The sequence below is a fragment of the Vipera ursinii genome (genome assembly GCF_947247035.1).
Source record: "Vipera ursinii genome assembly, chromosome: 3".
Lineage (NCBI taxonomy): Eukaryota > Metazoa > Chordata > Lepidosauria > Squamata > Viperidae > Vipera > Vipera ursinii.
In genome coordinates this window covers 151,231,252-151,257,228 of record NC_139516.1, presented here as the reverse complement: position 1 = coordinate 151,257,228, position 25,977 = coordinate 151,231,252, and the positions used below count along the sequence as shown (strand labels likewise).

The window sequence follows — 25,977 nt, the reverse complement described above, 5'->3', positions numbered from 1 at the left end:
ATGGAACTTCCACAATATACTTATAGTCAAGTGGTAGTTGTGTTTTTAAGAGTTTTGGGATGATATGTATGGTAACAGAATTTTCAATTTGGAATTAATGGACAATTTACTACAGAGGAAGAGGAAGAAAGTTTTGTGGGTTAATGCGGGTTAATTTGTGTAAGAACTATCTATTATAGCCTATTTTGGCTAGAGAGGTTAATAGGGATAGGTGCTTGTGATGTGTAAGTGAGAATATGTCTAGGTAATAGTGAATTGTGGAAGAATATAGATGGGAATGATGCTAGTTTTCTTTTATTTTAGTTCTTTATACATATTTAGTATTGTTAAGGATTGGTTTACTTTATATAAGCTAGAGAGTGATGGATTTTAGAGTTTATAATTGTTAGTATATGATTGTTTATGATTGCTTTTTAGATATATACCTTGTATTCTGCTCTGGGAAGTCGGGGGGGGGGAGGGGGGGGGAGGGGAAGTAGAGGGGGGGGAGGCAGGGGAGGGAGGAGGGAGAGGGGGAGGGGGGGAGATAGGGGGGAGGTAGGGAGGGGAGGAGGGAGGGGGAAGGGGGGTTTTTCAAAGGAAAATTGTATTTTAAAACTTTTCAATTAAAAAAAAAAATATCCACCGAGCATAGAAGCTGGCAAAGCTGTTAGGAGAGAAAGTGCTTAATCCCTGTGTATCTTCTCATTCTGATTCCCCACTTTCTTCATCCATGTAGCCTAGACATTTGTAAACTACAGTAGATATTAACAATAATAAGAACAGAGAGACTGCAGATCCTTGATTAGATATTTGTCACAGAAGCACCCCTGAATTGAACACTCACCGCTTAGAGGTAACATGCAGGCTTCACATGGAGAAAACTCCAGCTGCTCAACAAACAAAGACTATTTTTTTCCTTTTTTGATGACTCAGCAAGCTGCTTTGTTATTCAGTTTAGCTGAAGTGTCCTACTCTTGGCTTCTGTAGCAACTTAAAAATACATAAAATTTGATTTGAGTTTTTGGGTTTTAATTAGAGGTAAGTGGGATTTGCTAAGCAAGAGTTGAGTGTTTTTCTGGTTTTATTTTATAGCTTTCTTGAACTGCTTTTTTCTCTCTCCATATCTCTGAACTCTTGTATTTCCAAAGATGAAAGAGAGAGGAAGGAAATAATGACAGAACCATTGAAAAATAGAGCTATATGAATAAGAGCTATCTGACGCTGTGATAGCCTAGTAATAATTGTTAAAATGAAAAATTTAAATGGACATTCATTGAGTTACATTATACTATATAAATGTAAATTAATAATAGTAATTTCCCCCCCCCCACCAAAAACCTTAGGGTCTTCTTAGAGGTAAATGCTTATCTTCTCTCCTATACCAAAGTCTATTTTTCAGGGTGTTCCTGTCAGCAGTGCAGGGAAGGAACCAAGTACACCGACGCAATACTTCCCAATTTAGAAACAACTAAAATTATGCGAGTCCCACGTGCTGCGTCCATGTCAGATTGCCTGGCAGCCTGTTGTGATCTTTCAGATTGCGACTTGGCCTGGATGTTTGAGCGGCATTGCTATGTGGTCAGTTGCCAACATAAAGGAAATTGTGAGCCCAAGAAAATGGAGAAGGTGAAGTCCTATCTGACCTTTGTGGTCAGAGCTCCCCAGAGACCGGCCACCTTGCTAGGATACGGGCAAGTGCCATCCAATGTGATCCGCTCCATGGCACTGGCAAGTGACCCCTCTGAAGAAATTGGTAGCCTAAAGGAGCTCTCATTCCTCAGCAAAGACCACAGTCTTGAGGACTATCCCAATGAATATGCTGAGATGGATCAGAATCCTTTTCACCTCAGCCTCAAGCCTGAGGAGAAGGAGACTGTTAACTATGCGGATTGGGGATCACTGGTGACCACTGAAGATAGCTTCAATTCTTCAAGACTCAGTAATGGAGACAAACAGGAAGAGGTACCTCAAAATGAGGAAGTTCATTTGGGAAGTCCTATGAATGTCAATACATCTGAAAGTATTCCTATCACTGAACATCCTGAAAAGTTGACAGATGCTTTGGGCTTGCTGGATAAATCTACAAATGATTTTGATTTGCATCCACCTACCAATGAAGTGAACAGCAGCTGGGAGCAGGAGGTATGTGTTTTTACACACACACACACACACACACACACACATCACATACACACACATCCCTAATTATTTGCTGTTACCATTGGTGCATCCTAAGCCTTATGTGTATATATTTTGATGTAAGCAGGGCTTTTTTCTCATACAACGCTCAGAACGGAGTTCTGGCACCTTTTTTGGATGGAAACTTGTAGGGTAGGCAAGGTGGTTTGTATGACATGTGTGAGTTCCGGCACCTTTTTCTTTTACAAAAAAAGCACTGGACGGAAGGTATACACAATTAGTGTGAATGTAAACATATTCCCATTGGGTTAGATCACAAGGGTGTCTAAATCAATAATTTTGACACTGACCAACAAGATGCTGTTGGAAGGTGAACAAACAGGCAAAGGATAAACTTGGAACTGTAACAGCCTTTCCTACTCTGACAGCCTCTAGATACCTTAGGCCAAGAGAACTTGATAGCAGTTGGAATATAAAATATAGTACCAAATAATTAATGCTGAATTCCCTAGCCAGTTTGGAAGACTGCCATACAATGTGACAAACAGTGCTTGGCAGATGTAACCTTTATTAATTCAATTGTCACGTTAACCAGTGATCAGAACTATATCTTGTGGCAGCAAATTCCATAAACTACTACTTTCATAAAGCATTGCATGAGAAGAAGTATTTCTTTGTGTCTGTCTTCACATTTTATCTCTGGATGTCGCATGTATCCTAATGACCAGGGCTGAGCGAGTATTGCAAATTCCGTGCAATATTATTTGATGCTAGTCATCATACAGAGGACCACCAATTCCGCACCCAAATAACTTAGGAGTGGCAAATTTCTTCATTCTTGATGAAATTCTGAGCTGGCATAAAAAAAGGCAAAGCAGATTTCTTTAAACATCCTTTTGTGAGCAAAGAAATAAGTGTGTACATGTGATAAGAAAAAGATCTAGTCACTTCCTAGCATGTAGACTGAAGCAACCTGCCTTTCAGGTACATTACCTAAATGAAGCCAATGTAATTATTCAGTTTTGATTGTTCCACTAAGAGGCTGCATTAAAACAAAAAGAAATTTTGTTAGAGAGCCACGGTGGTGCAGTGGTTAGAATGCAGTATTGCAGGATAACTCTGCCGACTGCCAGCAGTTCCATCTTGACTGGCTCAAGGTTGACGCAGCCTTCCATCTTTCCGAGGTCACTAAAATAAGGACCCAGATTGTTGGGGGCAATATGCTGACTTTGTAAACTGCTTTTAGAGGGCTGTAAAGTACTGTGAAGCGGTATATAAGTCTAAGTGCTATTGCTATTGCTAAATCACTAGAACTGCTGCTTGTATCTTAAGTTTTGGCTAATTATTAAAAGAAGAATAAAAAGAGAAGGGATAAACCTGTGTATATAGGGGTGTTTGTGCAATTCTTGGTATCCTGGAAAATCTAGTATTTTTCCAGACTTTGCTGATAATATTGTTGATTCTAGCTAAATTAGAATTTTGAATCTAGAGCTTGCAATACATGCTTATTTTTCAACATTGTATACCAGAATGTGAAAAAAATTACAATAATGATATATTCCTGCACTTTGTCTTGTAGGTGGTAACACCTCCTCATAATTCTCCTTCTTCGGGAATTCTGGAATTTCTCTCCACCATCCCGGCACAAACTGAAGTATCAAACCCAGATAATTTCATACAAACTAAACCCACAACATTTCCCACTAGTGCTCATAGCACTGCACCTTGTGCTGCAGATGAAGTTACGGTTTCCACAACGGCCACCAAAGCAGGTAACATGGCTTCATTATGACTAAGATTTTGAGAGCATATTCATAATACCAATCTCTTCCTTTGTTGAGATAGTCTTCAAATTATGGTTGAAGGCCTTCCTGTTTAAGACTGCGATGTTGGAAGAATATCTCTTGGTTAAATTGCCAAAAACTAAGATTTTCCCGGACGTTCTTATCCAGATACAGCTGCTGTTGAAGCAGATGGTTACCATGGAGAAGCCATCATTGCGTAACTCTTTTCTCTGAGAAGCTCTTGCTATTGAGACACTTGAGATGTTTTTAATAGGCTAAAACCTATCTTCCCCCTAGTTTCTCCCAAAGCTTTAATGTCTGATATATTTTTATTTATGTTGTAATCATTTTTAACCTTTAGTTTTACTATGGACAGCCATTCCACAGAAATTGAGAAAAATTGGAATTATTATCATCCACAGATGATTAGCCTACACCAGACACCAGGAACAGAAGATTGCCCCCCAAAATAGTAACTTCAGCCCCTCCCTTAAATTACTTCCTTTAAAATGTTTAAAATTTCATTATGTGTATAGGTTGTTGGGAAGTGTACTTGGCCATTAAACAGAAAGATGCTGGACTTTACCAAAACGCTAACATAGAGCTATTAGAATTGTTTCTTGGCTAATAACTTTTGGGGAGCATTTTGCAAGCCTGATGTAAACAGAAGAGAAACACAAACAATTAAATTCGAAGTGAGAACTACAGTAATCAGCCATTGTTCCTGTCTCGAAAGAAAATCCCTGCATGTCTATGAAGATTCTCAATCATCCAAGAAACTTTCTTTTTCCCAAGAAAGTCCAGTTGCCTCGTGAAAAAGCATCTTTGGGACAAGATACCTGCATGTTGGAATAACCTAGACAGCCACGTGACTCAAAATTAAATCCTATCACTTACACTGAATATCAAATCAAATATCTTTATTATGGTCTTTGACCAGCCTTTACAATAAAAGAGTAGAAAGAGAAAGAATTATTAGGGAATGGAAAAAAATAATAATAGGGCAATAAAACAGCATATCTAATTTAAAAAATTATGCATTTAACTTAGTGAAAATATATGGCCACCTGATATGTGCATATAAGATTAGCGTCCTTTAAAAAATAATAAACATAAAATATATTTGAGGTTGGTGGTTTCCTTGCAGGCGCTTCATTTCTAAACTAGGTAACATCATCAGTGCTGAGAGACCAGGTCTGGCACGAATGTCTTGCATAGTAAAAGTTGTAGGAAAAAGGGGAGAGTTACAATTCCTCTATCCTATGAAAGTGACTAGGTCACAGGGTAGGGAACCTTGGCTCTTTTATGATTTGTGGACTTCAATACCCAGAATTCCTGAACCAGCCATGTTGGTTCATAGCATGGTAGGGCTATTTCTCTGTTGCATAATAGCAGACATAATTATTTGTGCTATATTTTCTTCTTTGTTTAGAAACAGACTATATTTATGAATGGAGTTTGATCACTTACCCTGATAGCTACGACGGTGAAATGAAAGAGAAGCACATGCCAACTCTAAAACTTTCTCAAGTGAGTAGGCTCTTGCCCAATCAAACTTGTATGAAGTTCTGGATATCTGGAAGTGTTCACATTTTCTGATATGTGTAATCCTCCCTGAATAGCTGTTTTACTAAAAACAATCATATTTACCACTTGAAAAAGAATCTCAATTGATAAAGCAGCTGCTCATATAAGATTTCTGATCTATGGATGTGGGTATCAATCTAACCATGGCTTCCAATCATATGGAATCATGATGTATGAATGTTCAACTATTTGAAAATCATTTGTCTCACTTTAGAAGAGAAATTAATATGTGGTGATGAGCATCCATCCTGTTACTTTTCAGATTCTAAATGTGCCAATAACACAAGAAGAGTCCTGCTGAATCAGGCCATTAAGTTCAACATTCATTGCCACAGGTCTATTAGAATATAGTAATTGCTAAATTGGGAAAAACCAAGAGTTTTCTTAATTAGCTTTCTGCTTTTTTAATGGAAGTTATATTAAGGTTTATTGTAGCATAAAATGCAATGAAAGTAAAGATTAAAAAAGAGGGAAGTGCAAGATTAAAAACGAGAAGAGAAAAAAGATGTTGATTTTGACTCTTTTCAACACAATAAAATACTAATACATTTATGACAACTTTTTACATTACTTATAATGATTACAAGCCAGTTCTATAACTACACAGTTATTAAATCTTCAAATTAAATTCTAAATTTCATTTTTTTCAACTTCAAACCTAAAAACCAGAAGCAATAAAAACAAGACCAAATAAAATCTCTTTGTTAAAAACAGTTTACATCGCTATCTTAACCAAATCCATTTTTCCCTGTTGTGGGAAATCATATGTAGTTTTATTTACATTTATTAATTCATGAAAATGATAAAATAAAACCATATTTTTTTAACTGTGGTTAAATGGTGCAGATCTTCAAAAAGGAATAACAGGCTGTGACGAGAAGAACCTTTTTTTAATCTAGCAAAAATACAGTGTTTCCCCAAAAATAAGACCCAGGTTTTTTTGCCTCCAAAAGAGGCAGTAGGTCTTTTTTCCTCAACACCTGCCTTGCCTCGCCTCGCAGCGGCGGCACCAACAGCCCCACAGGAGGCCGCATGGCTGCGGCCCACTTCTGCAGCCTCTCGCAGCAGGCTACGTGACGTGCTGCCGCCATGAGGTGAGGCAGGTGGGCTGGGGGTGGAGCTGCCCCAAGTGCCCCATAAGCGCCCAAACACTTTCCCCCGGAATAGAAATCTGATGGAGACTGGAAGCTCCGTCTGCTTGCGATTGGGGTGCTTTGAAACAGAGCAATTAGCTGATGTGATTCAGGGTCAGCCTGTGGGTTCGGCAGTTGGGTCGGATGACTCAGAGGAGGAGGAGGGGGGTGTTGAAGACCTTGCTGAGGGGGTTGAATCTTGCTGATGAGAGCCCTCAGCCAGGCCCCTCCCACTTGGTCACCACGGAGACCCAGCTGTGTGAGCCTGACAGCATGGATGAAGATAACCCACAGCTGGCCCTGTTCAAGGACGCCCGATGCAGGAGGCAGTCAATTAGGAGTAAACAGAGGAAGGCAATGGGGCTTCTCGGAAGGAGGCAGAGAGAAGCCACGCCCTGAACTCTATATAAGGGGAATGTCTGGGAGGGCTGGTTTGCTGAAGGCAACCGCTCGGATAGTTCATGTTTCTTAAAGCTCCGGTTTCTTGGTTTGTCTTGTTCCGTTTGTTTTTGTAGTAATAAATTTGGCAGGCATAATTCCAGCCTCTTGCCTTCTTGTAAAAGGGGTTGTCCCTGCCTTTTCTGCAGGGCCGGTAGCAGGCTGATACAGAACATTAGCTCCTTCTCCAAGCACCCCATTTGCAAGCAGATGGAGCTTCCAGTGTCCGTCAGATCTCCATTCGGGGAACAAGTGCTTGGACGCCTATGGGGTGCTTGGGAACCGAGTGAATCGCTTCATTCCCAAGCACTCCATAGGCGCCTAAACACTTCCCCCTGCCTCTGCCTCTGCGCACGGAGTTACCTGGTCTGTGCCAAGGGGCCAGCAGGCTGCGGCTGTTGCTGGACATTGTCGGCCCCCACGCACTCACCGCTGCTTGTGCTGGCCATGCCCACTCCTGGGCTTATTTTTGGAGCAGGGCTTATATTAAGCCCACCCCACAAAAATCAGGTTAGGCCTTATTTTCGGGTGGGTCTTATTTTCAGGGAAACACAGTAATAATCAAATAAAGTGTTTAAAAAGTGTTTAAAAAGGCACAACCTATTGCCCATTTGAAAAATAAATTCCAGAACGACTGCTTTTTCAACAATGACCCCCACCTCGCAGGTTATGGACGACTCATCTGGCTACTTTGGAGTGCCACTCCAGAATCTCCTTGCAGATCACTGCTGTATGGAGGATCTTATCGGGGTGATTCTGGGACTCACTCTAACCCAGGACAGTCATATGAACTGACAGAATTTAGTTCCTTGTTTATACATTGAAAAAGCTTCATGCCAGAAAGAGCTTCCCAGACTGGTCAATTGGTCATATTCACTGGGAAGCCAAGTTCAGTTAGCTTTCTGTTTATGACTATGACAAGCCAATTGTCTTAGCAGAATTTACATTGAGAAGGTGAAAGTCTGTCATGACAAACATGCTTCCAGATCTTGACATGGTATTGGTACCAGTAGGTTTGTAAATAGATTACAGTTTTGTTGACAGACTTGCCTATACTTCCTTAAATTGTTTTCTTCCTAAATAATTTGCTGATCATTCTGGGTAATAATCCAGGTCTAAAGCAGTCTTCTTCATCAATACTGATTGGGAATTCAGATGTGACAGCCTCCACACTTCTGAAAAACCATTGGACAGGCAAGGCTGTGCTAGGCATATGCTTATTCTGGATTTGATATGACTAGACATACCCGTCTTGGAGTGATTTGCACTATGCCCTTCAGATGCCCTACATTTATTTAAAATTAATGCACTCATACCAACACACTGTTTCTCTACCAGCTGCCAGAAGGTGCCTATGTCTTCAGAGTGACTGTTTCTGCTGAAAATGCATTTGGAGAAGGATTTCTAAATGTTTCTGTCCAACCAGGTAAAAAAAACTGCTTTCCAGACAGTTCAGTTAATTTCTACCTTGGTGGATCTGAGTTCACTGTTGATACTTTATTGTTCCCAAATGTTTTCAAATAAGGAATAACAGTGAAAAGTTCCCACCTCATCCCTTTCCTTCTTTCTTTTTAAGGTAGAAGAAGGTTTTCTTGTGGATTCATCCTGGTACTTTGTTATTACAAGATGGAAGGCAATTCTCTGGGTGACCATTTAAAGAAATTTTGCCTGCTTTAAACCTTCTTTTTTTACTCTATAGCAGGGGTCCCCAACCCCCGGGCCACAGCCCATTATTGGGCTGTAGTTTGTTTGGAACCAGGCTGCACCAGTGGCTGTGCACAGCTCTGTGTGTGTGTGTGCTGTGCACAGCTCGACTTGCGCAACTGTCGGGCCGGTTCCCCTCTCACCAACCCCCCTGCCAGGCCGCCAAGCCATAATGGTTTTAGGGACTGCTGCTCTATAGTACTTCCTAATTTTGAACCTAAAGGAAAAATAAAATCAAGTTGCCAAGGATACAGTTTATTTCTAGCTGAATTTAAATATAGTCCTCAACTTACGGCTACAATTGAGCCTACAGTTTCCATTGCTAAACAAGACAGTCATTAAATGAGTTTTGCCCAATTTTATGATCTTTCTTGCCACAGTTGTTAAGTAAATCACTGCAGTTGTTAAGTTAGTAATGTGATTAAGTGAATGTGGCTTCCCCAAAAGGTGGTCATGTGTCCCCGGGACACTGCAACTGTCATAAATACAAGTCAGTTGCTAAGTGTCTGGATTTTGATCCCCTGATCAATGGGGATGCTGCAATGGTCGAAAATGTGTAACATGATCATAAGTCACTTTTTCCAGTGCTGTTGTAACTTAGATTATCACTAAATGAATGGCTGAAAGTTGAGGCCTACCTGTACTTGCAGCCTAAGTTAAACACCAGGCATAGCCAATTTGTTTGAATTGGTAATATAATTTTTTCCCCTGCATGTATTCCTCTGCCTCATCATTTTTTGGCTATTTGTAACAATCCTAGATAGGACATATAAAATAATCTTGGATTTACAGGTATCTATACACACACACACACACACACACACACACACACACACACACACACAAACACACCACCCAATGTGGGATGTAATCCTCTAGGTTCCTTCCAAAAGTTGCTGCTGAACTGTTTTTAATTCAGAAGAGAAGGGTAATATGTGGGGAACAACTATATTAAATAGTTGAATGCTTTCCAAATAGAGAGGAAAGATAAAATAACTTCAGTAATAATAACAATAATACAGGTGTGTTTAAACTGATTTAATTAAATGAACAAATTAACATTTGAAGGATATAAGCTTTCTTTTTGAAATGCAATTTCTAGCACACTAGTTGAAAAATACTGATAGTTCTTGGCCTCCCAAAGTTGGGCAGGTTTATTGTAGAGTTTGTTCACATAAGGAACAAAGCAGGATATTGAAGCAGAATGATTGATTGAGCTGCTGTTTACCATTAGGATAATCCAGCATCACAAATTCCAAACATGATACAGTTTCCTTCATTTGGACACAAGGCCTAGTGTGGTCTTTGTTTATTTCAAATACCAATTTGCAGTGATCTTTTTTTAAAAAAAATGTTATTGGTCAAAATCTACTTATTTCTCACGATAAGAATTTAATATTTTCAATGGTCAGGAGGTGGTTTCTGATTTTTTTAACAAGCATGAGTTTGAAATGCATGCGGTGCATTTATTTAATTATACGAGGTATTCTGGTTTTTATCTTTATCCAGCAATCCGAATAAATCACCCTCCTATTGCTATTGTCTCTCCCAAAGTCCAGGAGATTTCTTATCCTACAACTTCTACTTTCATTGATGGAAATCGTAAGTACCATTGCTGTTTTGCATTATAATAATAGGGATGTGGAAATCAGTCTTAGTCTGAGGCATTATGGCGTGGAATATTCCATTCATTTCCATTATTAGCTAATTATAAACATTTTTCCCCACACTTAGATAGATAAATGGATTGATTGCAGTTTACCCTAATTACCATAATTCATGTTATTTCTTCACAAAAACACTCTTCTTCTAATGCACGGGTGTCAAACTTGATTGTGTCATGTGACATAGTAATGTAATCGTGACATTTTTTTGCCTTTACGGAGCTGGGGTGGGTGTGGCCTGCGTGTGATGCATTCAGCCCACGGTCCGCCAGTTTGACACCCCTATTCTAATACAACTTTTTCCAATTTACTATTAAATGTAATTTTCCGAACTCTGTCTTTTTTATAAAAAAGTCTGTCATGAGATAGATATTGGCATAGTCTGTGAGTTGCTGGCATGTTAGTGATGTGGAAAACTGGTAGTTCTGGTAGAGAACCAATATAATTAGTCATTAGGGGCGAGGGGACTTCTAAATCATGGAAATGCAGAAACCATGATTAAAAAGTTCTCTCTGGATGGCTTTGGACCAGGCACTATTTCTCAGCCCAAACTACTTCACAAGGTTGCTCTTGTTATGAAGAAAAATTGGGGAGAGAGTGCTTTTTATGAATGTAGCACATGAACAGATGAAAAAAATCATAGCATAGTAGTATACTAATAAGTACTTACTGAGATACTTGCTTATTGACCTATGGCTCTGATATTTTCCTCAAACACAGAAAGTGTAGATGATATTAAAATTGTGAGTTACCACTGGGAAGAAATTGAGGGTCCCTTGCGGGAAAAGAAGGCATCAGCTGATACACCTCTTTTATACCTTTCTAATCTTATTCCTGGCAATTATACTTTCAGGTGGGTGATTCTAATTATTGCTTTCACAACAAAATACAAAGTAAGCCAAGGAATCCCTACTTCTGCATTTAGAGAAATTCCTCAAATTGTTTATATTTAGGGTTAGATCCAGATTGATCTTTCCATCAGTGAAAGAGTTCCTTCTATTCATGGAAAGCAAAAGGATTGATTAGAGGATCCTTAGTGGAGGAATTCTAGAAGAAATTCTGTGGAATAAACCGAATGAGTAAGGTTGGAGTTTACCTCCTTAGCCTTATTCAGTTCTGGTGTAGTTTGAATCTCTGACTTTATAGCTTCAGAGGCAGGTTGAGAGAACTAGCATTTGTCTTTTCTCAAATGTGTCTGAGATTTTACACAAAAGCATAATTTATTATTCTTGTAATTGTGGTTATGAACATAATATTGTATCAATATATATTTTGATTCAAATGCATGAAATCAGGAGGAGATGTAGTAGGCTCAGCTGAAATTGGTCAAAGGGCCAGGTCATGTCCAGCAGTCAAAACTATGAATATGTGTTCAGATGCAGTACCATGAATTTGATTGAATTTTCTCCCAGTTAAATATGCATGGAATTATAGCTTGCATGCATAGCTAGGAGATGTGATTAGGATAAGGGCACACTTTTCAATATATGAATTCTCCACATATTATTTTTGTTGTTTTTGTTGTTCAGGCTAATTGTCACTGATTCTGATGGAGCAGTTAACTCCACAATAGCTTCCTTGAGAGTCAACAAACTGTTGGATTCTCCTCCTGTTGCCAGTGCTGGACCAGATCAGGAAATTAGTTTGCCTCAAAATTCACTCACGTTAAATGGAAACCAGAGTAAGGATGATCAAAAAATTGTCAGCTACGAGTGGTCCCTGAGTCCCAAAAGTAAAAGCACAGTGGTAGCCATGCAGGTAACTGAAGGACATCTTGCTTTATGCCACACTGTTTGTGTTATATCTGAAACTAGTTTTGAAAAGGAATTTGTGGTGCTTCTGAAAACAGGCCAACAGCACTGAAATTGGTTGAGATGTAATATAGATGAACTAAGTCTGTAAAAGAAATAAGGATATAATTAAACTTGCCTGCATTTCCAATTCCTTTGGGTAGGGCTGCATATGTATGCTTTGGGTATTACCGGTAGTTCCTGAGTGGCATTACATGATTTACGAGTGCATTAGCAGCCATGAAAGGGGTAAGTTGTATTAACCTGGCAGAGAATGTTATAACTCTTCTAATAGAGTAAGGCTAATGAACATGCCTTAACCATAAATTGCCAGTCAAGTATAAAGCACCAAATTGCATAGAGCACTCTAAAATTTGACTATTATATATGAAACATGTTGTGCTTTTAGTTTTGATGCCCATTTTAATTTATTTGAAAGGTAACTGTGTTATAAGTTATAAGAGTGTGTTGGGTTTCATGCATACTAAGCCATAATTGATCGGACAAAGCATAATGTGCTGTGTTCACTCAACCTTCCAAATCATAAATCCTACGTTACAAAACACAATGACTGTATTCTTACACTATTCTAGGCCAGAATTAACATGATGGTTAATGCAATGTGTACACTCTGCATCAGTACTTACATGGAGATCAACAGCAAATATTTCACATGGAAGAGCACAGAGCATTATATTGCACTTTCCCCCCCTCACCTCTGATTTGTGTTTTCTGTGTGATTTTCCAGGGTGTCAGGAGTCCATATCTCCAACTGTCTTCAATGCAAGAGGGAGAATATACGTTCCAGCTGACAGTAACGGATTTGGCAAATCAGAAGTCAACAACTGAAGTCACAGTAACAGTCTGGCCTGGTAGGGCATGATATAGCTGCCTGTCATGGTAGAACATCTGGGCTCGTGAGCTGATGCATCTGACTTTGATGTTAAAAGTAGGAGAGAACAGTGGCATGCTTTGCAGTGTCCATTATAGGTACCTGAATAGAGAAATTGGACCATGTGAATTGAATGCATATAGCAGGGCAATGTAACTAACTGCCTTGTGGGAGAGAACCCTGAAAAATATGGCTTGGAAGGAGGGACTCAGGCACAGGACTCTTGAATGAGAAGGGCTGATCCCTCCACTGCTCTGGATAAAAAACCCAGCAGTGTAGGAGAATTAGATCAAGTCTTTATTTCAGCCATAAAGCAGCATTGGGTAAGAGAATCATGAATGGAGTTGGGGGAGAGATCACTATTGTCGCTTCTGCTATCTCCTTCCATAATTGAACAGGGTAGAAATCATTTTCAAGGTGAGCAGGGGATTCCTTACTTTCTTGGTTTATTTGACTTCTTAACATTCAGCTTCTTCAATTTGCTTGCATCTTTCCTGCCAACCTCTCTATAAGGAGATGTTTCTTTTATGTTGGAATGTTTACATTGTCTATATAAGCACTTTGCTTAAGAAATGAGCTATAAATATAAAAATAGACATGAAATCAGAATTGCTTATTGAGCACTCTTATGTACCATTTTTTTTTAAAGAAACACACACTTCAACCTTCACCAATTTCAGGCTGCCCAGATAGATTGGACTTAACAAACCTTCATGGCTATGCTGGTTAGGGATGCTGGGAATTGCGTAGCATACGTTGGGGAAAGATGTTTACCCTTCAATATATTGTTCTCATTTTGAATGTTCCCACAGGCACACAAATAATAAAGCAACAGAAGTAGAAATTAAAAGGAAGGAATTGTAAGTATTCCCAGAAGTGGTCACCCTAACTTTAAAGATCCTCTCCTCAGTTAATGCCTCTGAAGGCAGAGGCAGCTTGGGGAAGGAAGATGACCTTGATACATTTCCTCTTCAACATCCCCAAATAGATTTGTACTCTATATACTGTACCTTCTCAGGAACCAGTGCAGGAGCTGATTTCAGCAAGCGGCACGTCTAGCGGTCCAGGATAAGATATTTTAAATGTATGTTCAAGTTCTTGAGTTTTAGCTGCATAGCCTGCTTGCAAAGGAGCCTAAGTATGCAGGTATTTTGATGGCCGCAATTGGGAAGGGATCTGATTGGGTAGCTGTTTCTCTTTCAGTTTTGTCATTGCACAATGGCAGTAGCATGATTTATCACGGTGGAATTTCACAGGAAAGATCGTCTGGCACTAGGCAAGGATAGGTTGTATACTTGAGCTCCTTATTAATTTCCATGAAGACGTTTGGTTGCATCTTCTCTGGTCCTGGCCAAGACCAGAGAGATACCATAGAGGCACTGTTGTGTGGTAGGTTGCACCAGGTTAGTTGGCAGTCTGTGTACCATGGAGGCCCACTCTAGAAATACTTGTTTGTGTTTAAATACACCTGCATCTAACCTGTGTGCTTTCTACCTTTAGTTCTATAAATACAGGAAAGCCTATGCGCTGAATCTGTCAGCAAGAATGATTCCTGTCAAGGGTTAAGGTTAAATTACGAGGGATCAATTTTCTGGAGTCTTTTTTTGCATTGGAATTTCTGTAGAAGTAAAAGAATTTTGTAGAAGAAGGCAATAAGGAAAGAATATAAAAGACTCTAACCATCCTCCCAAATCCTAACCCCAACCCATAATCCCAACTTCAGTCCTAGCTTTGATTTAACCCCGACTCTAACCCTAATCCCAATTCTAACTCTAGCCCCAAACCTTAAGCCTAATCCTAAAATAACCCTTACCCCTAACTCTAACCCCAAACCTAACCCTTTCTGTTCTCTTTACTGATGTTCAAGTTCCGGTAATTCCTTAAAGAGGAGGAAATAGATCTCATTAATACATATATATAGAAAGAACATTTGGATTGTATTGTTTTTGACTTTGTTACAGGGCAAAACAAGCCTCCATCAGCCGTGACTGGCCCTGATAAAATGTTGACTTTTCCTATCCGGAGCACTAATCTCGATGGGAGCATGAGCACTGATGACATAGGGATTGTTTACTATCACTGGGAGAATATCAGGTATTTTGTATGGAGGGAAGATGCACTCCAAGGCATAGGTGACACTGGACTGAAAAAGTTTAAGGAAGGCAAGGAGAGTGGAAAGCTAAAGTAAACTAATATTTCCTGCGGGGTGACACAGAGTGTTGGGGGAAGGTTTCATAACAGTCAGGATGGCAGCTTTGCCCATGTAATTATAAGGTAAAGGTTCCCCCACACATGCGTGCTAGTCGTTTCCAACTCTAGGGGCCGGTGCTCATCTCCGTTTCAAAGCCGAAGAGCCAGCGCTTGTCCGAGGACGTCTCCGTGGTCATGTGGCCGGCATGACTAGACGCCAAAGGCGCACGGAACGCTGTTACCTTCCCACCGTAGTGGTCCCTATTTTTCTACTTGCATTTTTACGTGCTTTCGAACTGCTAGGTTGGCAGAAGCTGGGACGAGTAACAGGCGCTCACTCTGCTATGCGGCACTCGGGATTTGACCCGCCAAACTGCCGACCTTCAGATCGACAAGCCCAGCGTCCTAACCCACTGAGCCACCGTGTCCCTCATGTAATTATAGCCACCACCTTAATTTTTTGACCCGTGTTATAGATGCCTCTATTTAAATCCTGCTGATTGTATGATTTGAGTAGGAAATCTTAATCGTTTCAAGTTTGAAACATTATCAATGCTGTTTCCTACAGAATTGTGACCTCTTGGGAAAAAATAACGTTTCCAGAGCAGTTCATGGTGAAGTAGGTGCCAAACATGCTACACTTTCTATTAATACTTGTCCATTAACTTTGTTACATTGACAAAGTCGGGGAAGGTGATGTAATAGATCCTTGACTTACAACCATTTGTGTAGCGACACGACCATTGCAGCATCCCCACGATTATGTGATTTAAATTTGGACGCTTGCCAACTGACATGTATTTATGATGGTTGCAGTGTCCCAGGTTCATATGATCACCTTTGGCTACCTTCTGACAAGCAAAGTCAATGGGGAAACCAGATTCACTTAACAACCATATTGCTAACTTACCAACTGCAGAGATCCACTTAACAACTGTGGCAAGAAAGGTCATAGAATAGGGCAAAACTGACTTCGTAACTGTCTTGCTTAGCAAAAGAAATTTTGGGCTTAGTTGTGGTCATACGTCAAGGATCGCCAGTGTAATGATTAAGGTACTAGACTAGAAACCAGCAGAGTCTGAGTTCTAATCCTGCCTTGGGCAAGAAAGCCACCTGGATGATTTCGGTCCAATCATTCTCTCTCAGTCCAACTCACTTTACAAGGTTATTGTTTGGGGAAAATAGGAAGAGGAAGGCATATTTCCGTAAGCAAACTTATCACCTTGAGTTATTTATAAAGTAATATGAGCAGGATAACCAAAATGTAAAAAATAGAGCAGTGGTATTTTTCTTAATTCAGGTCGGATGAATTTGCTTTCTCCTAGGATTACGATTTTTTGATGAATCTCTTAAATAATTAGTGCACCAAGTGTTTGTTCAAAATAGTGTTCACAGTGCCATTTAATTTCTAGAATTCTGTGCTTCTGGACAAAGTTTAGCAAGAGAAGATATGTTCATCACCTTTGCTATGATGACGTGTAACTGAACTAATGGCAAATCACGTAACTAGAATATTTGCAACCTGAATTTGGGTTTGCTTACTTAGAAACACGTTGAGGCTTACTCCCTCATAATTAATGCTTGTTGATTCAAACTCAACTTTTGCTGTTTACCCATTTTGAGAATGACTGTGATGAATTAAGTTTGCACTTTTTACTCGACCTCTTGAAGAATCAGAACACTGGATGCCACTGTTGTTGAGATTTGCTCCACGTAGTTATTTATTTAATAAATAACTACATGGAGCAAATTTAATGCATGGACACCCATCTTAAAACAAACCTCTGGGCAGCTCACAGCAGTAATAAAACTGCAAACCATAAAACTCTAAAATCATAAAAACAAAACTAAAATCAAGGATTAAAATACTTGACACTTCAGTCATCTCCTGGGATGCCTCAACAGCTTGCAATCATTTTTTAATAGTTGTTCATTTGTGAAGTCACATCTGACTCTTCATGATCCCATGGACCATACCATGCCAGGACCCCCTGTCCTCCACTGTTTCCCAGAGTTTGCCTAAATTCATAGAATAACAGAGTTGGAAGGGACCTCAGAGTTCATCTAGTCCAGCCCCCTGTTCAAGCAGGAGACCCTGTTACCATTTCAGACAAATGGTTGCCCTACGTACTGTTCCAATTAGTAATTAATATATTACAGCAATCATTTTCCTTTTCTGCCGTTTGCTGCCAGCCAGGACCGCCGTCCCCCTGCTTTATAAGGGGGTCTAACTCCTGCCCCCCGTCAGCCCAGCTACTTCTTGCTCTCTCCCATCACTATTCCCACAGCTGCTGTGTCCACTCAGCAACTTCTTTCAAGGCAGCCAGACCCCCCCCAATGTCCCGTCATGTGCTCCCCTTAGCAACCAGCCCCTCACAACACCTAGCAACGGTGACTGCCCCCTCCCCGCCTCCAGGTGATGTCGCATTCATGTTCATTGCGTCAATGACACTATCCAACCATCTCTTCCTCCGCTGTCCTCTTTTCTCTTTTTGTCTTCAATCTTTCCCAACCTCAGGGTCTTTTCCAATGAGTCCTCTCTTCTCACTATGTGGACAAAGTATATCAGCTTCAGCTTCCAAAGAATAGCCAGGGTTGATTTCCTTGCTTGCAATAATGCTTTTAAATTTTGAGCTGAAATTGGATCCAGCATTATGGGTTATTTTGTTTTGCCACAGTGGGCCAAGTTCTTTGCATATGGAGAATGCTGATAGCGCAGTGGCAACTATCTCAGATCTACAGATTGGAACCTATCATTTCAGACTGACGGTCAAAGATGATCAAGGGCTGAGCAGCAGCGCCACACTTTCTGTGATTGTTCAGGAGGGTAAGGTATTCTTTTCGAAGACATTTCCTGACTATAATGTTTCTATTCCTCTCCTATGTTTTAAATATCTAGGGCTTCCATTTTAATCTTTCCAGTCCTGATCCAATTGTCTAACCAGGGATAAGCAATTTTGGGCTTGCTAAATGGTTGGGAGGGACATGGTGGCTCAGTGGGTTAGGATGCTGAGCTTGTTGATCAGAAGGTCGGCAGTTTGATGGGTCGAATCCTGAGTGCCACGTAACAGAGTGAGCGCCTGTTACTCGTCCCAGCTTCTGACAACCTAGCAGTTAGAAAGCACGTAAAAATGCAAGAAGAAAAATAGGGACCACTATGGTGAGAAGGTAGCAGCGTTCCATGCGCCTTTGGCATCTAGTCATGCCGGCCACATGACCACGGAGACGTTCTCATATAAGCGCTGGCTCTTCGGCTTTGAAATGGAGATGAGCACCGGCCCCTAGAGTTGGAAACAACTAGCACGCATGTGCGGGGGAACCTTTACCTTTACCTTAAATGGTTGGGGCTGTTTTGATCCATCACTTCAGCATTTAAATTCAATTATCTGGCATTCTTAGAATCTTCTTAATGCAGGCTTTACCTTTGGGCTATGTCTGCATTATCATCCTCTTTTCTTGTTTGAACAAATCTTTCCCTTTGTTGTATTTAGGCAGCAACTCTCCACCAAAGGCCCTTGCAGGGGGCAAACATATCCTTGTTCTCCCCAATAACTCTATTGCTTTGGATGGGTCCCACTCTTTTGATGACCAAGGAATTGTGTCTTACCTTTGGATCCGGGATGGCCAGAGTCCAGCAGCTGGAGTAAGTATTTAAAGTATCTAATTGGACCAAATGGAATATTTTTCTGAGTTTATTTTTTATCAAGCTATCTGTTTACTGCTTATAGACACTAACATAAGCCATCAAATTGAGTGTTTAACTAGATTGGGATGGAACAGCTTCAGGCAAATCAGCTGGAGATGCTTCAGTTTTGAAAACAGGAGTAAAGAAAAGATTCATGGTTTTGAGGGTTCATACTTCATGTTGTACCTGTTAGCCAGTACAGGTAGTCTTTGACTTACGAGCACAATTGAGCCTAAAATTCCTGTTGCTAAGTAACACAGTTGTTAAGTGAGTTTTGCCCCATTTTATGATCTTTCTTGCCACAGTTGTTAAACGAAGCACTGCAGTTGTAGATGACCTCAGGACACTGCAACTGCCATAAATACGAGTCAGTTATCAAGCATCTGAATTCAGAACACGTTGCTGTGGGGATGCTGCAATGGTCTTAAGTCTGAAGAACAGCCCTCAGTCACTATTTCAGTGTCACTGTAACTTCAAATGGTCACTAAATAAACTGGTGTAAGTTGAGGACTGCCACTAGGGCCTAGACCACTGCTAGTTGCCGAGAGAGAGAGAGAGAGAGAGAGAGAGAGAGAGAGAGAGAGAGAGAGAGAGAGAGAGAGAGAGAGAGAGAGAGAGAGAGAGAGAGAGAGAGAGAGAGAGAGATACTTGTGGGACTTTATGCCTAGCATGTCCTAGTAACTCAGTTAACTGTGGACACAATGAATCTTAGTTGGCGTGAGTCTGAGCGTGGGTGAGGGCAACTGCTGTTTGATCAGGCAACAACATTTTGAGAGATGGTTCTGGGCACACAGTCATCAAATAATTGGCTTCAGAGAAGAATATATTTGAAAGTGGTCTTTCGAGTGCCAATTTCTTTGCTTTTGCAGGATGTGATTCTTGGCTCCAACCGTGAGGCTGTCTTACAGCTAACTAATCTTGTAGAGGGAAACTACATGTTTCACTTGAAAGTCACTGATGCCAAAGGAGATTCAGATATTGACACGGCTGTTGTAGAAGTATGGCCTGGTAAGCTGTTTTCTAATAAGAGATTTATATAGTCTAACCTAAGCTATTTTTCCCAAAGGTGTTTTTTCCCCAAGGCAACAGGACTTTCTTGTTTTTCTTTGAAGACGATTCAGTTCCAATTCAAGAAGCTTCAGAGCTGAAGCAGCTTCTTGGATGAGAAGCAAAACTCTTCAAAGAAAAAGAAGAAAATCTCGTTGCCTCAGGGAAGAAGCACCTTTGGGATTATAACCTGGAAGACTGAGAATCTCCATAGACACCTAAGCTATTTTATTGCGTTATTCCCAAATTCCTTTTCTTTGGCAAAATGGTTGAAGATCTTCCCAATTCAGATGATCAGGTCTTGGGTCAGATTTTCTTTTGATGCAGAGGTTTTAGGGTAGCTTTCCAAACTTTCCATTTCAGTTCATAGCACAGACTTAAAGCAGATCAGAAGCAACATCCAATCAGATACTTTGAACTTTTTTTTTGACTTAATGAACATTTCAACAGTATGCAAGTATTTGCCATCTTCACGTTTTTTTTAAAAAAAAATTCTTAGTTTGAAACCTTGGAATTTCCTGGCATTTTCTCATTTTCTCATCCAAATAAGGTTAGCTAGGTGTTACCTCCAAATATTACTGCCATGTAATTAGGCATTATGTGACAGGCTCTCAGGAAAAGCTTTTTTTTTTATTTACAGACCCAAAGAAAAATGGGCTTGTGGAATTGATCTTACAAGTTGAAGTTGGTCAACTAACTGAACAACAGAAAGATACCCTCGTACAACAGCTAGCGGCACTCCTGGATGTCTTACAAACAGACATTAATATCCAGAAGATACATGCTTATTCTGATATCAGGTACAAGGAGATAGGAAAAAAATAGTTTTTACAGACACACACATACACACACACACACAGAGAGAGAGAGAGAGAGAGAGAGAGAGAGAGAGAGAGAGAGAGAGAGAGAAAGAGAGATTATTATTATTTTGTACACATCTACTTGGATATTAGTCTCATTAATTTATTTATAGTAGATATTAAGATTGGGCATTAAACCTTAATTAATTATTCATATATGAATAATTTTATATATAAATAAAATCCTGTGGTTCTGAAACTTTATACTTTGCAATGTCTCGTTTTCCATATTTTATTTCATGGGACAGAAACTTAGCAGCTTTACCAGCAGCCAATGTAGGAGATGACTAGACTGAGCCCGAGGGAGGGATCAAACGTGTCATCAGTCATGAGTCCCTTTGCCCCCTGAAGAGATCTGAGTCCAACCCATCTTGAATCCTTATTTACGGCCAATTTCCTTTGGCAGTTAGTAGTTCAGATTCTTGTAGAGAGCTTAAGCTTGCAATAAAACTTGATACCCATTTGAACAGCCTAGATCTCCTGATTGCCCCGGTGCTTGACAGCCAATTATATGTTTACAATTACAGGGTTATTCTAGGAAGAAAAAATCATAATTGGGGTAGGTGGTGTTAATCTGAAAGATTTCTGATTGCTGTAATAAATCTATTGTTATTTAATTATGCATCTTCCCTTCAGCACGGCTGTTGTGTTCTATGTTCAGAATGAGCATCCCTACAAAATCAAAAAGGCTTCAGATATTGCCCAAATGCTGCGTTTGCAACTCTCGAAGGAAAAGCCAAATTTTCTACTTTTTAAAGTGCTTCGTGTTGACACAGCTGGTATGTATTTGAATGCCCTTGTCCATGGCAGGAAAAAATATATATCAAGGGATAGTTTTCACTCTTAAAAGTAGCCCAGTGTTAATTTTAAGTACGTAAATAATTTCAGCTGCTTTGTGATTTCCAGCTTGTCTCTTAAAATGTTCTGGACACGGAAGCTGTGACCCCATCACAAAGCATTGTATTTGCTATCAAATGTGGATGGAAAATTTGATACAGCGATACCTAAGCGGTGGGGAGAGCAATTGTGGTGAGTTGGGATAATATGTTTCCCAGTAATAGCCTATGTCTGTTATTATTTTAATATTGATAATGCACTGTAGAAGGAAGACACGTGCTGTGGTAATGAAGTCTATTAAACCAACAATTTGTCAAGGGTAGTATGAGGATTCCTGCCCTGGAATTAGATGACCTCAACCCTCCCAACCCGCTTTTCATATTTATATCCCAACATTAGATGCAAGTAAGTCATGGGGTTTGCATCATAGTGACATAATGTGGAGTTCTTTTTGGTGGATGGGCAGCTGTAATGTATTTGTTTAACAAATGAAATGCATTTTGTATGTGCCCTGCCTTGCCTCTCCTTGTAAATTAGGTAGACTGTACCTAAATAGGTCCTTTGATTCTAACTTAGAATGTTCCAATTTTGTCTTCTAGAATGGAGTATACTCTACGTATCAGCATCCGCTTTCATTGTAATTGCATTGGTGGTAGGGTTAATTTGGCTTTGCATCTGCTGTTGCAAAAGGTAATAGTCCTCTATTCAGTTTAAACAAGGGACGAGGAAAGTCAAAGCATTGTTTTTTTAAAAATAAACATTCTAAGTAGCTGCCAGTGTGATAAAATGTCATGCAAATGGTGGCCCTTATTTTCTCTCTCTCTTTTTTTATAGTAGCTCAAGTAGCACTAAATCTATCCAAAGCTTACAGTAATTTGAGACTGGTGTGAAATTAATAGTGCTTATGTCTGATAATTTGCTACTGGTTTGTAGGAATGTAATTATGACAGGCTTTGGGGCCACCCCCCCAGAAAAAAAAATGCAAGTTTAGGTTGTAGGCTACTCATCTTTGGATTGTGATGTTCACTAGCATACATTAGACAGTCATATTTAATTATAAAGATGTTTTTAAAGGACAAGGTTATCTGCTCTTTAATAATTCCATGGATTTGGAAAGTTAGTGAAGTTATTAAACAGATGTGTTTAATACTCCCAGAATTCCTAGGCATCCTGGCCCGTTAGTTCCAACACATCTTGAAGAATCTGATGAGACAATTTAAAAATAAGCTCTCCCCCTATATTTGTGATTACTCATAACACAGTAGAATGGGCAAAATGTTCAATAAGCTATCTAGCTGGATAAAATATTATGTGAAGCTATAATATGATTTACCTTTTAAATGTAAAACACTATTATCAACCATGCTTTATAAATACAATGTCTGCTTTAATAAAGACCCACAGCCAATTAAACTAGTTTTATGTCTGTGAACAGGGTGAACCCAATCCTTTTGGGCTGTGATTATCCAAAGTGCCTTTAACCACACTCAAGACATCCATATAGACTTGGTTATTTGTAAATGGGCACAGGATTATACTGGGTATGGTCATACCTGTAGGGCAGCTGCACTTGCCAAAAGACATGAATAGCAGTTTATGAATGAGGCTCGGGAGCAAAGGTATGCATCGTTAGGAAGTTGGTTTCCCAAGACCTAATTAATGCTCTTGAATTCATAGCCAAAAGAGGACCAAAATAAGAAAGAAAATGAAATATACAATTTTGGACAACATAGATGATCAGGAAAGAATGGAGCTCAGGCCCAAATACGGTATGACATTCCTTTATTGTTTCTTTCATTCTAAACTAAAGAAGGATTATGATTTTACAGTTGAGGGGAGATTTGCCTCTGATGGAACAAGCTGGTAATAAAACTTCATGCCATAACAAATTAGTAATATTATAAAACTATAAAGATCTTTTGCATTGTTCACAGATAATCACTGTGAAAAACCCCCACTGATTTTATAAATTTATTTCAATCACTTTAAATCGGTTTGCACTGAAGTAGAAACAAGATCAGGGTTTCCCAACCATGGCAACTTTAAGTTGCGTGGACTTCAATTCCTAGAATTCCTCAACCAGCCATGCTGGCTGGGGAACTCTGGGAACTGAAGTCCATGCATCTTAAAGTTGCCAAGGTTGGGAAACCTTGAACAAGATGTTTCAATTTAACTGTTCCTAGGGGTAATCCTTTTGACTGTAGTTAATTAATTTTGCCATTAATGCAATGATTTTATTTTGGGTCAGTCTGTGAATTCAACCAACCAATTACAATTAAAATAAAACATGAAAGACTAGTTGAGCATCATGTACATAGTTAGAAGGATTTCCTAAGAGGACCGCAGTGCAACCTAATCCCCATGCTTTCCTTCCACACAGGTATCAAACACAGAAGTACTGAACATAATTCCAGTTTGATGGTTTCAGAGTCTGAGTTTGAGAGCGACCAGGATACCATATTTAGCAGAGAGAAGGTTGAAAGGGAAAACTCCAGAAACATGATGAATAGTGACATGAAAAATGGGATCTCCTTCAGCTACAGCTCAAAGGATAGATAAACGGATGCACTGGTTTTTTAGGAAAATGGTTGCTTCAGGGCACTGAAGACTGAACAGCTCTCTATTTTCCTAAAGTACCAGAGAGGCAGACAGACTCATAAATTTCCAGCATGGCAAAGGAGAGGGGAATACCATCAATATTTTGCTGTTTTTCAAGCAGTTTTTTTAAGCCACATTTTTTTAAGCCTGTTTATCAGAGATGGCATTTACCTCATGTCTCATGGACTTCTAAAAATTTACTGTTAAAATCTTAACCAAGGCTTTTATGTTACAAGATCACAGAGGAAAAACTCTTTATATTAGTCTTCTTAGAACAGAGTGAACTTGTCTGTATAGGAAGCCACTTCTATCAATATGAAGTTATCAGTTATTAAAACTGACATGTAGACAAAACAGTTCTCTTAACTTTCATTTGCTAAATAAATGAGTGTGTATGAGTATGGGGATGAATAGGAATCAAGTTATATATCTGCTAAACTCTGCTTTGAGAATATCATGCTGCTAAACATAAATCGTGTTTAGATTTATGACAGGATGAGTCATAAAACATACAACTACTGATTAGCAGTAATAGTGCAATATAAGATGAATATATGGCAGGAATATATGTTCAGATATGAATATGTTTTGGAGGGAATAAAAACTGACTCCTTGCAAAACCTTGCTTTTTGCCAATCTGTGTGAGAGTGAGCACAAGGCTTGTTTTTCTTCCTGTTGGATGCAGCAATTGGAAAGCTCGTGGCAAGCTATGTGTGGCATAATCCTCTTGACTGTCTCCCATCTTTAGGATCCTCTTCTAGAAAGCTAGATCTAGGATTAAAGATTGCTTTGGCTGTTCAGAGAAAAATAAGTACTACTTCATACAAGGATCTTTCTAGGATAACTTGGATGACCGCGGTTACTCAGACCTACGCTTTATTCCACCTAGAGGCTCAGTAAAATATAGTTGGGATAATAATAATCTAGTATTTTCCTTAGTGGTTACCATAAAAAAGCTCAAACTTTTAAAATTTTGAATTAGCTGTTGAATAATTTCTTAGGGATTGTATTGTGTCATCTAAACTAATCTAAATGTGTTTGAAATTATTTTGCAGGACATAAATACGATGATTATATATGAAGCCAATAGTGGATGTATATGCACGTACATTCTGTACATAAACAAAATTACAAATGATATGTTTTATTGGATATGAACAATGATGAATGGAAAAGAATTTTAAATGCATCTATTGGCCAATAAAACCACACACATCTCAAGCAAAAAAAAAAGACCAAGGTATTTACACGATTAAGTGATCACAGATGTTATGTGTAACCTCAGTTTCCTCAAAATCTAGATCAGCTATAAGAGCTTTCACATCTACTAAACTTTGTTCAAGTGGAAGGCTTACGGAAACTACTTTACCATCAACATCTGTTCTAATAAAGTGTCATTTCCCCCCTCCCATTTCTTCCTCTGTAGTCTATGAGAACATGACAAAGAAGAAGAAATAGTATTGCAAATCAAATCTGACAATAAATGTAAATGTCCAACTTTTATTACATTAGCAATTCGTTGTTAACCTTCATATCTGGTAAACAAACAATGTAAGAAAAAGTTGATTATGTAATAAAAAAAACTTAATTCAGGTGTTCCCTTATATGAATATAAACATATACTGTATAGTATTTTCCTTGAAATTA

The 25,977-nt window shown here is 39.3% G+C and overlaps 1 protein-coding gene across 1 annotated transcript; it reads left to right on the top strand.

The window, feature by feature from the left end:
* Nucleotides 1-1,467: 1,467 nt before the first annotated feature.
* KIAA0319 lies at nt 1,468-25,830 on the top strand. The gene is made up of 19 exons (XM_083359512.1): nt 1,468-2,124; nt 3,701-3,893; nt 5,338-5,435; nt 8,402-8,489; nt 10,277-10,369; nt 11,152-11,284; nt 11,961-12,189; nt 12,970-13,093; nt 15,075-15,207; nt 15,872-15,922; nt 17,982-18,130; nt 18,795-18,946; nt 19,858-19,996; nt 20,676-20,835; nt 21,532-21,674; nt 21,802-21,924; nt 22,332-22,422; nt 23,410-23,501; nt 24,113-25,830. Exons 1-19 carry the CDS (start codon nt 1,483-1,485, stop codon nt 24,289-24,291), a joined length of 3,012 nt encoding a protein of 1,003 aa, XP_083215638.1. The 5' UTR covers nt 1,468-1,482; the 3' UTR covers nt 24,292-25,830.
* Nucleotides 25,831-25,977: the final 147 nt, after the last annotated feature.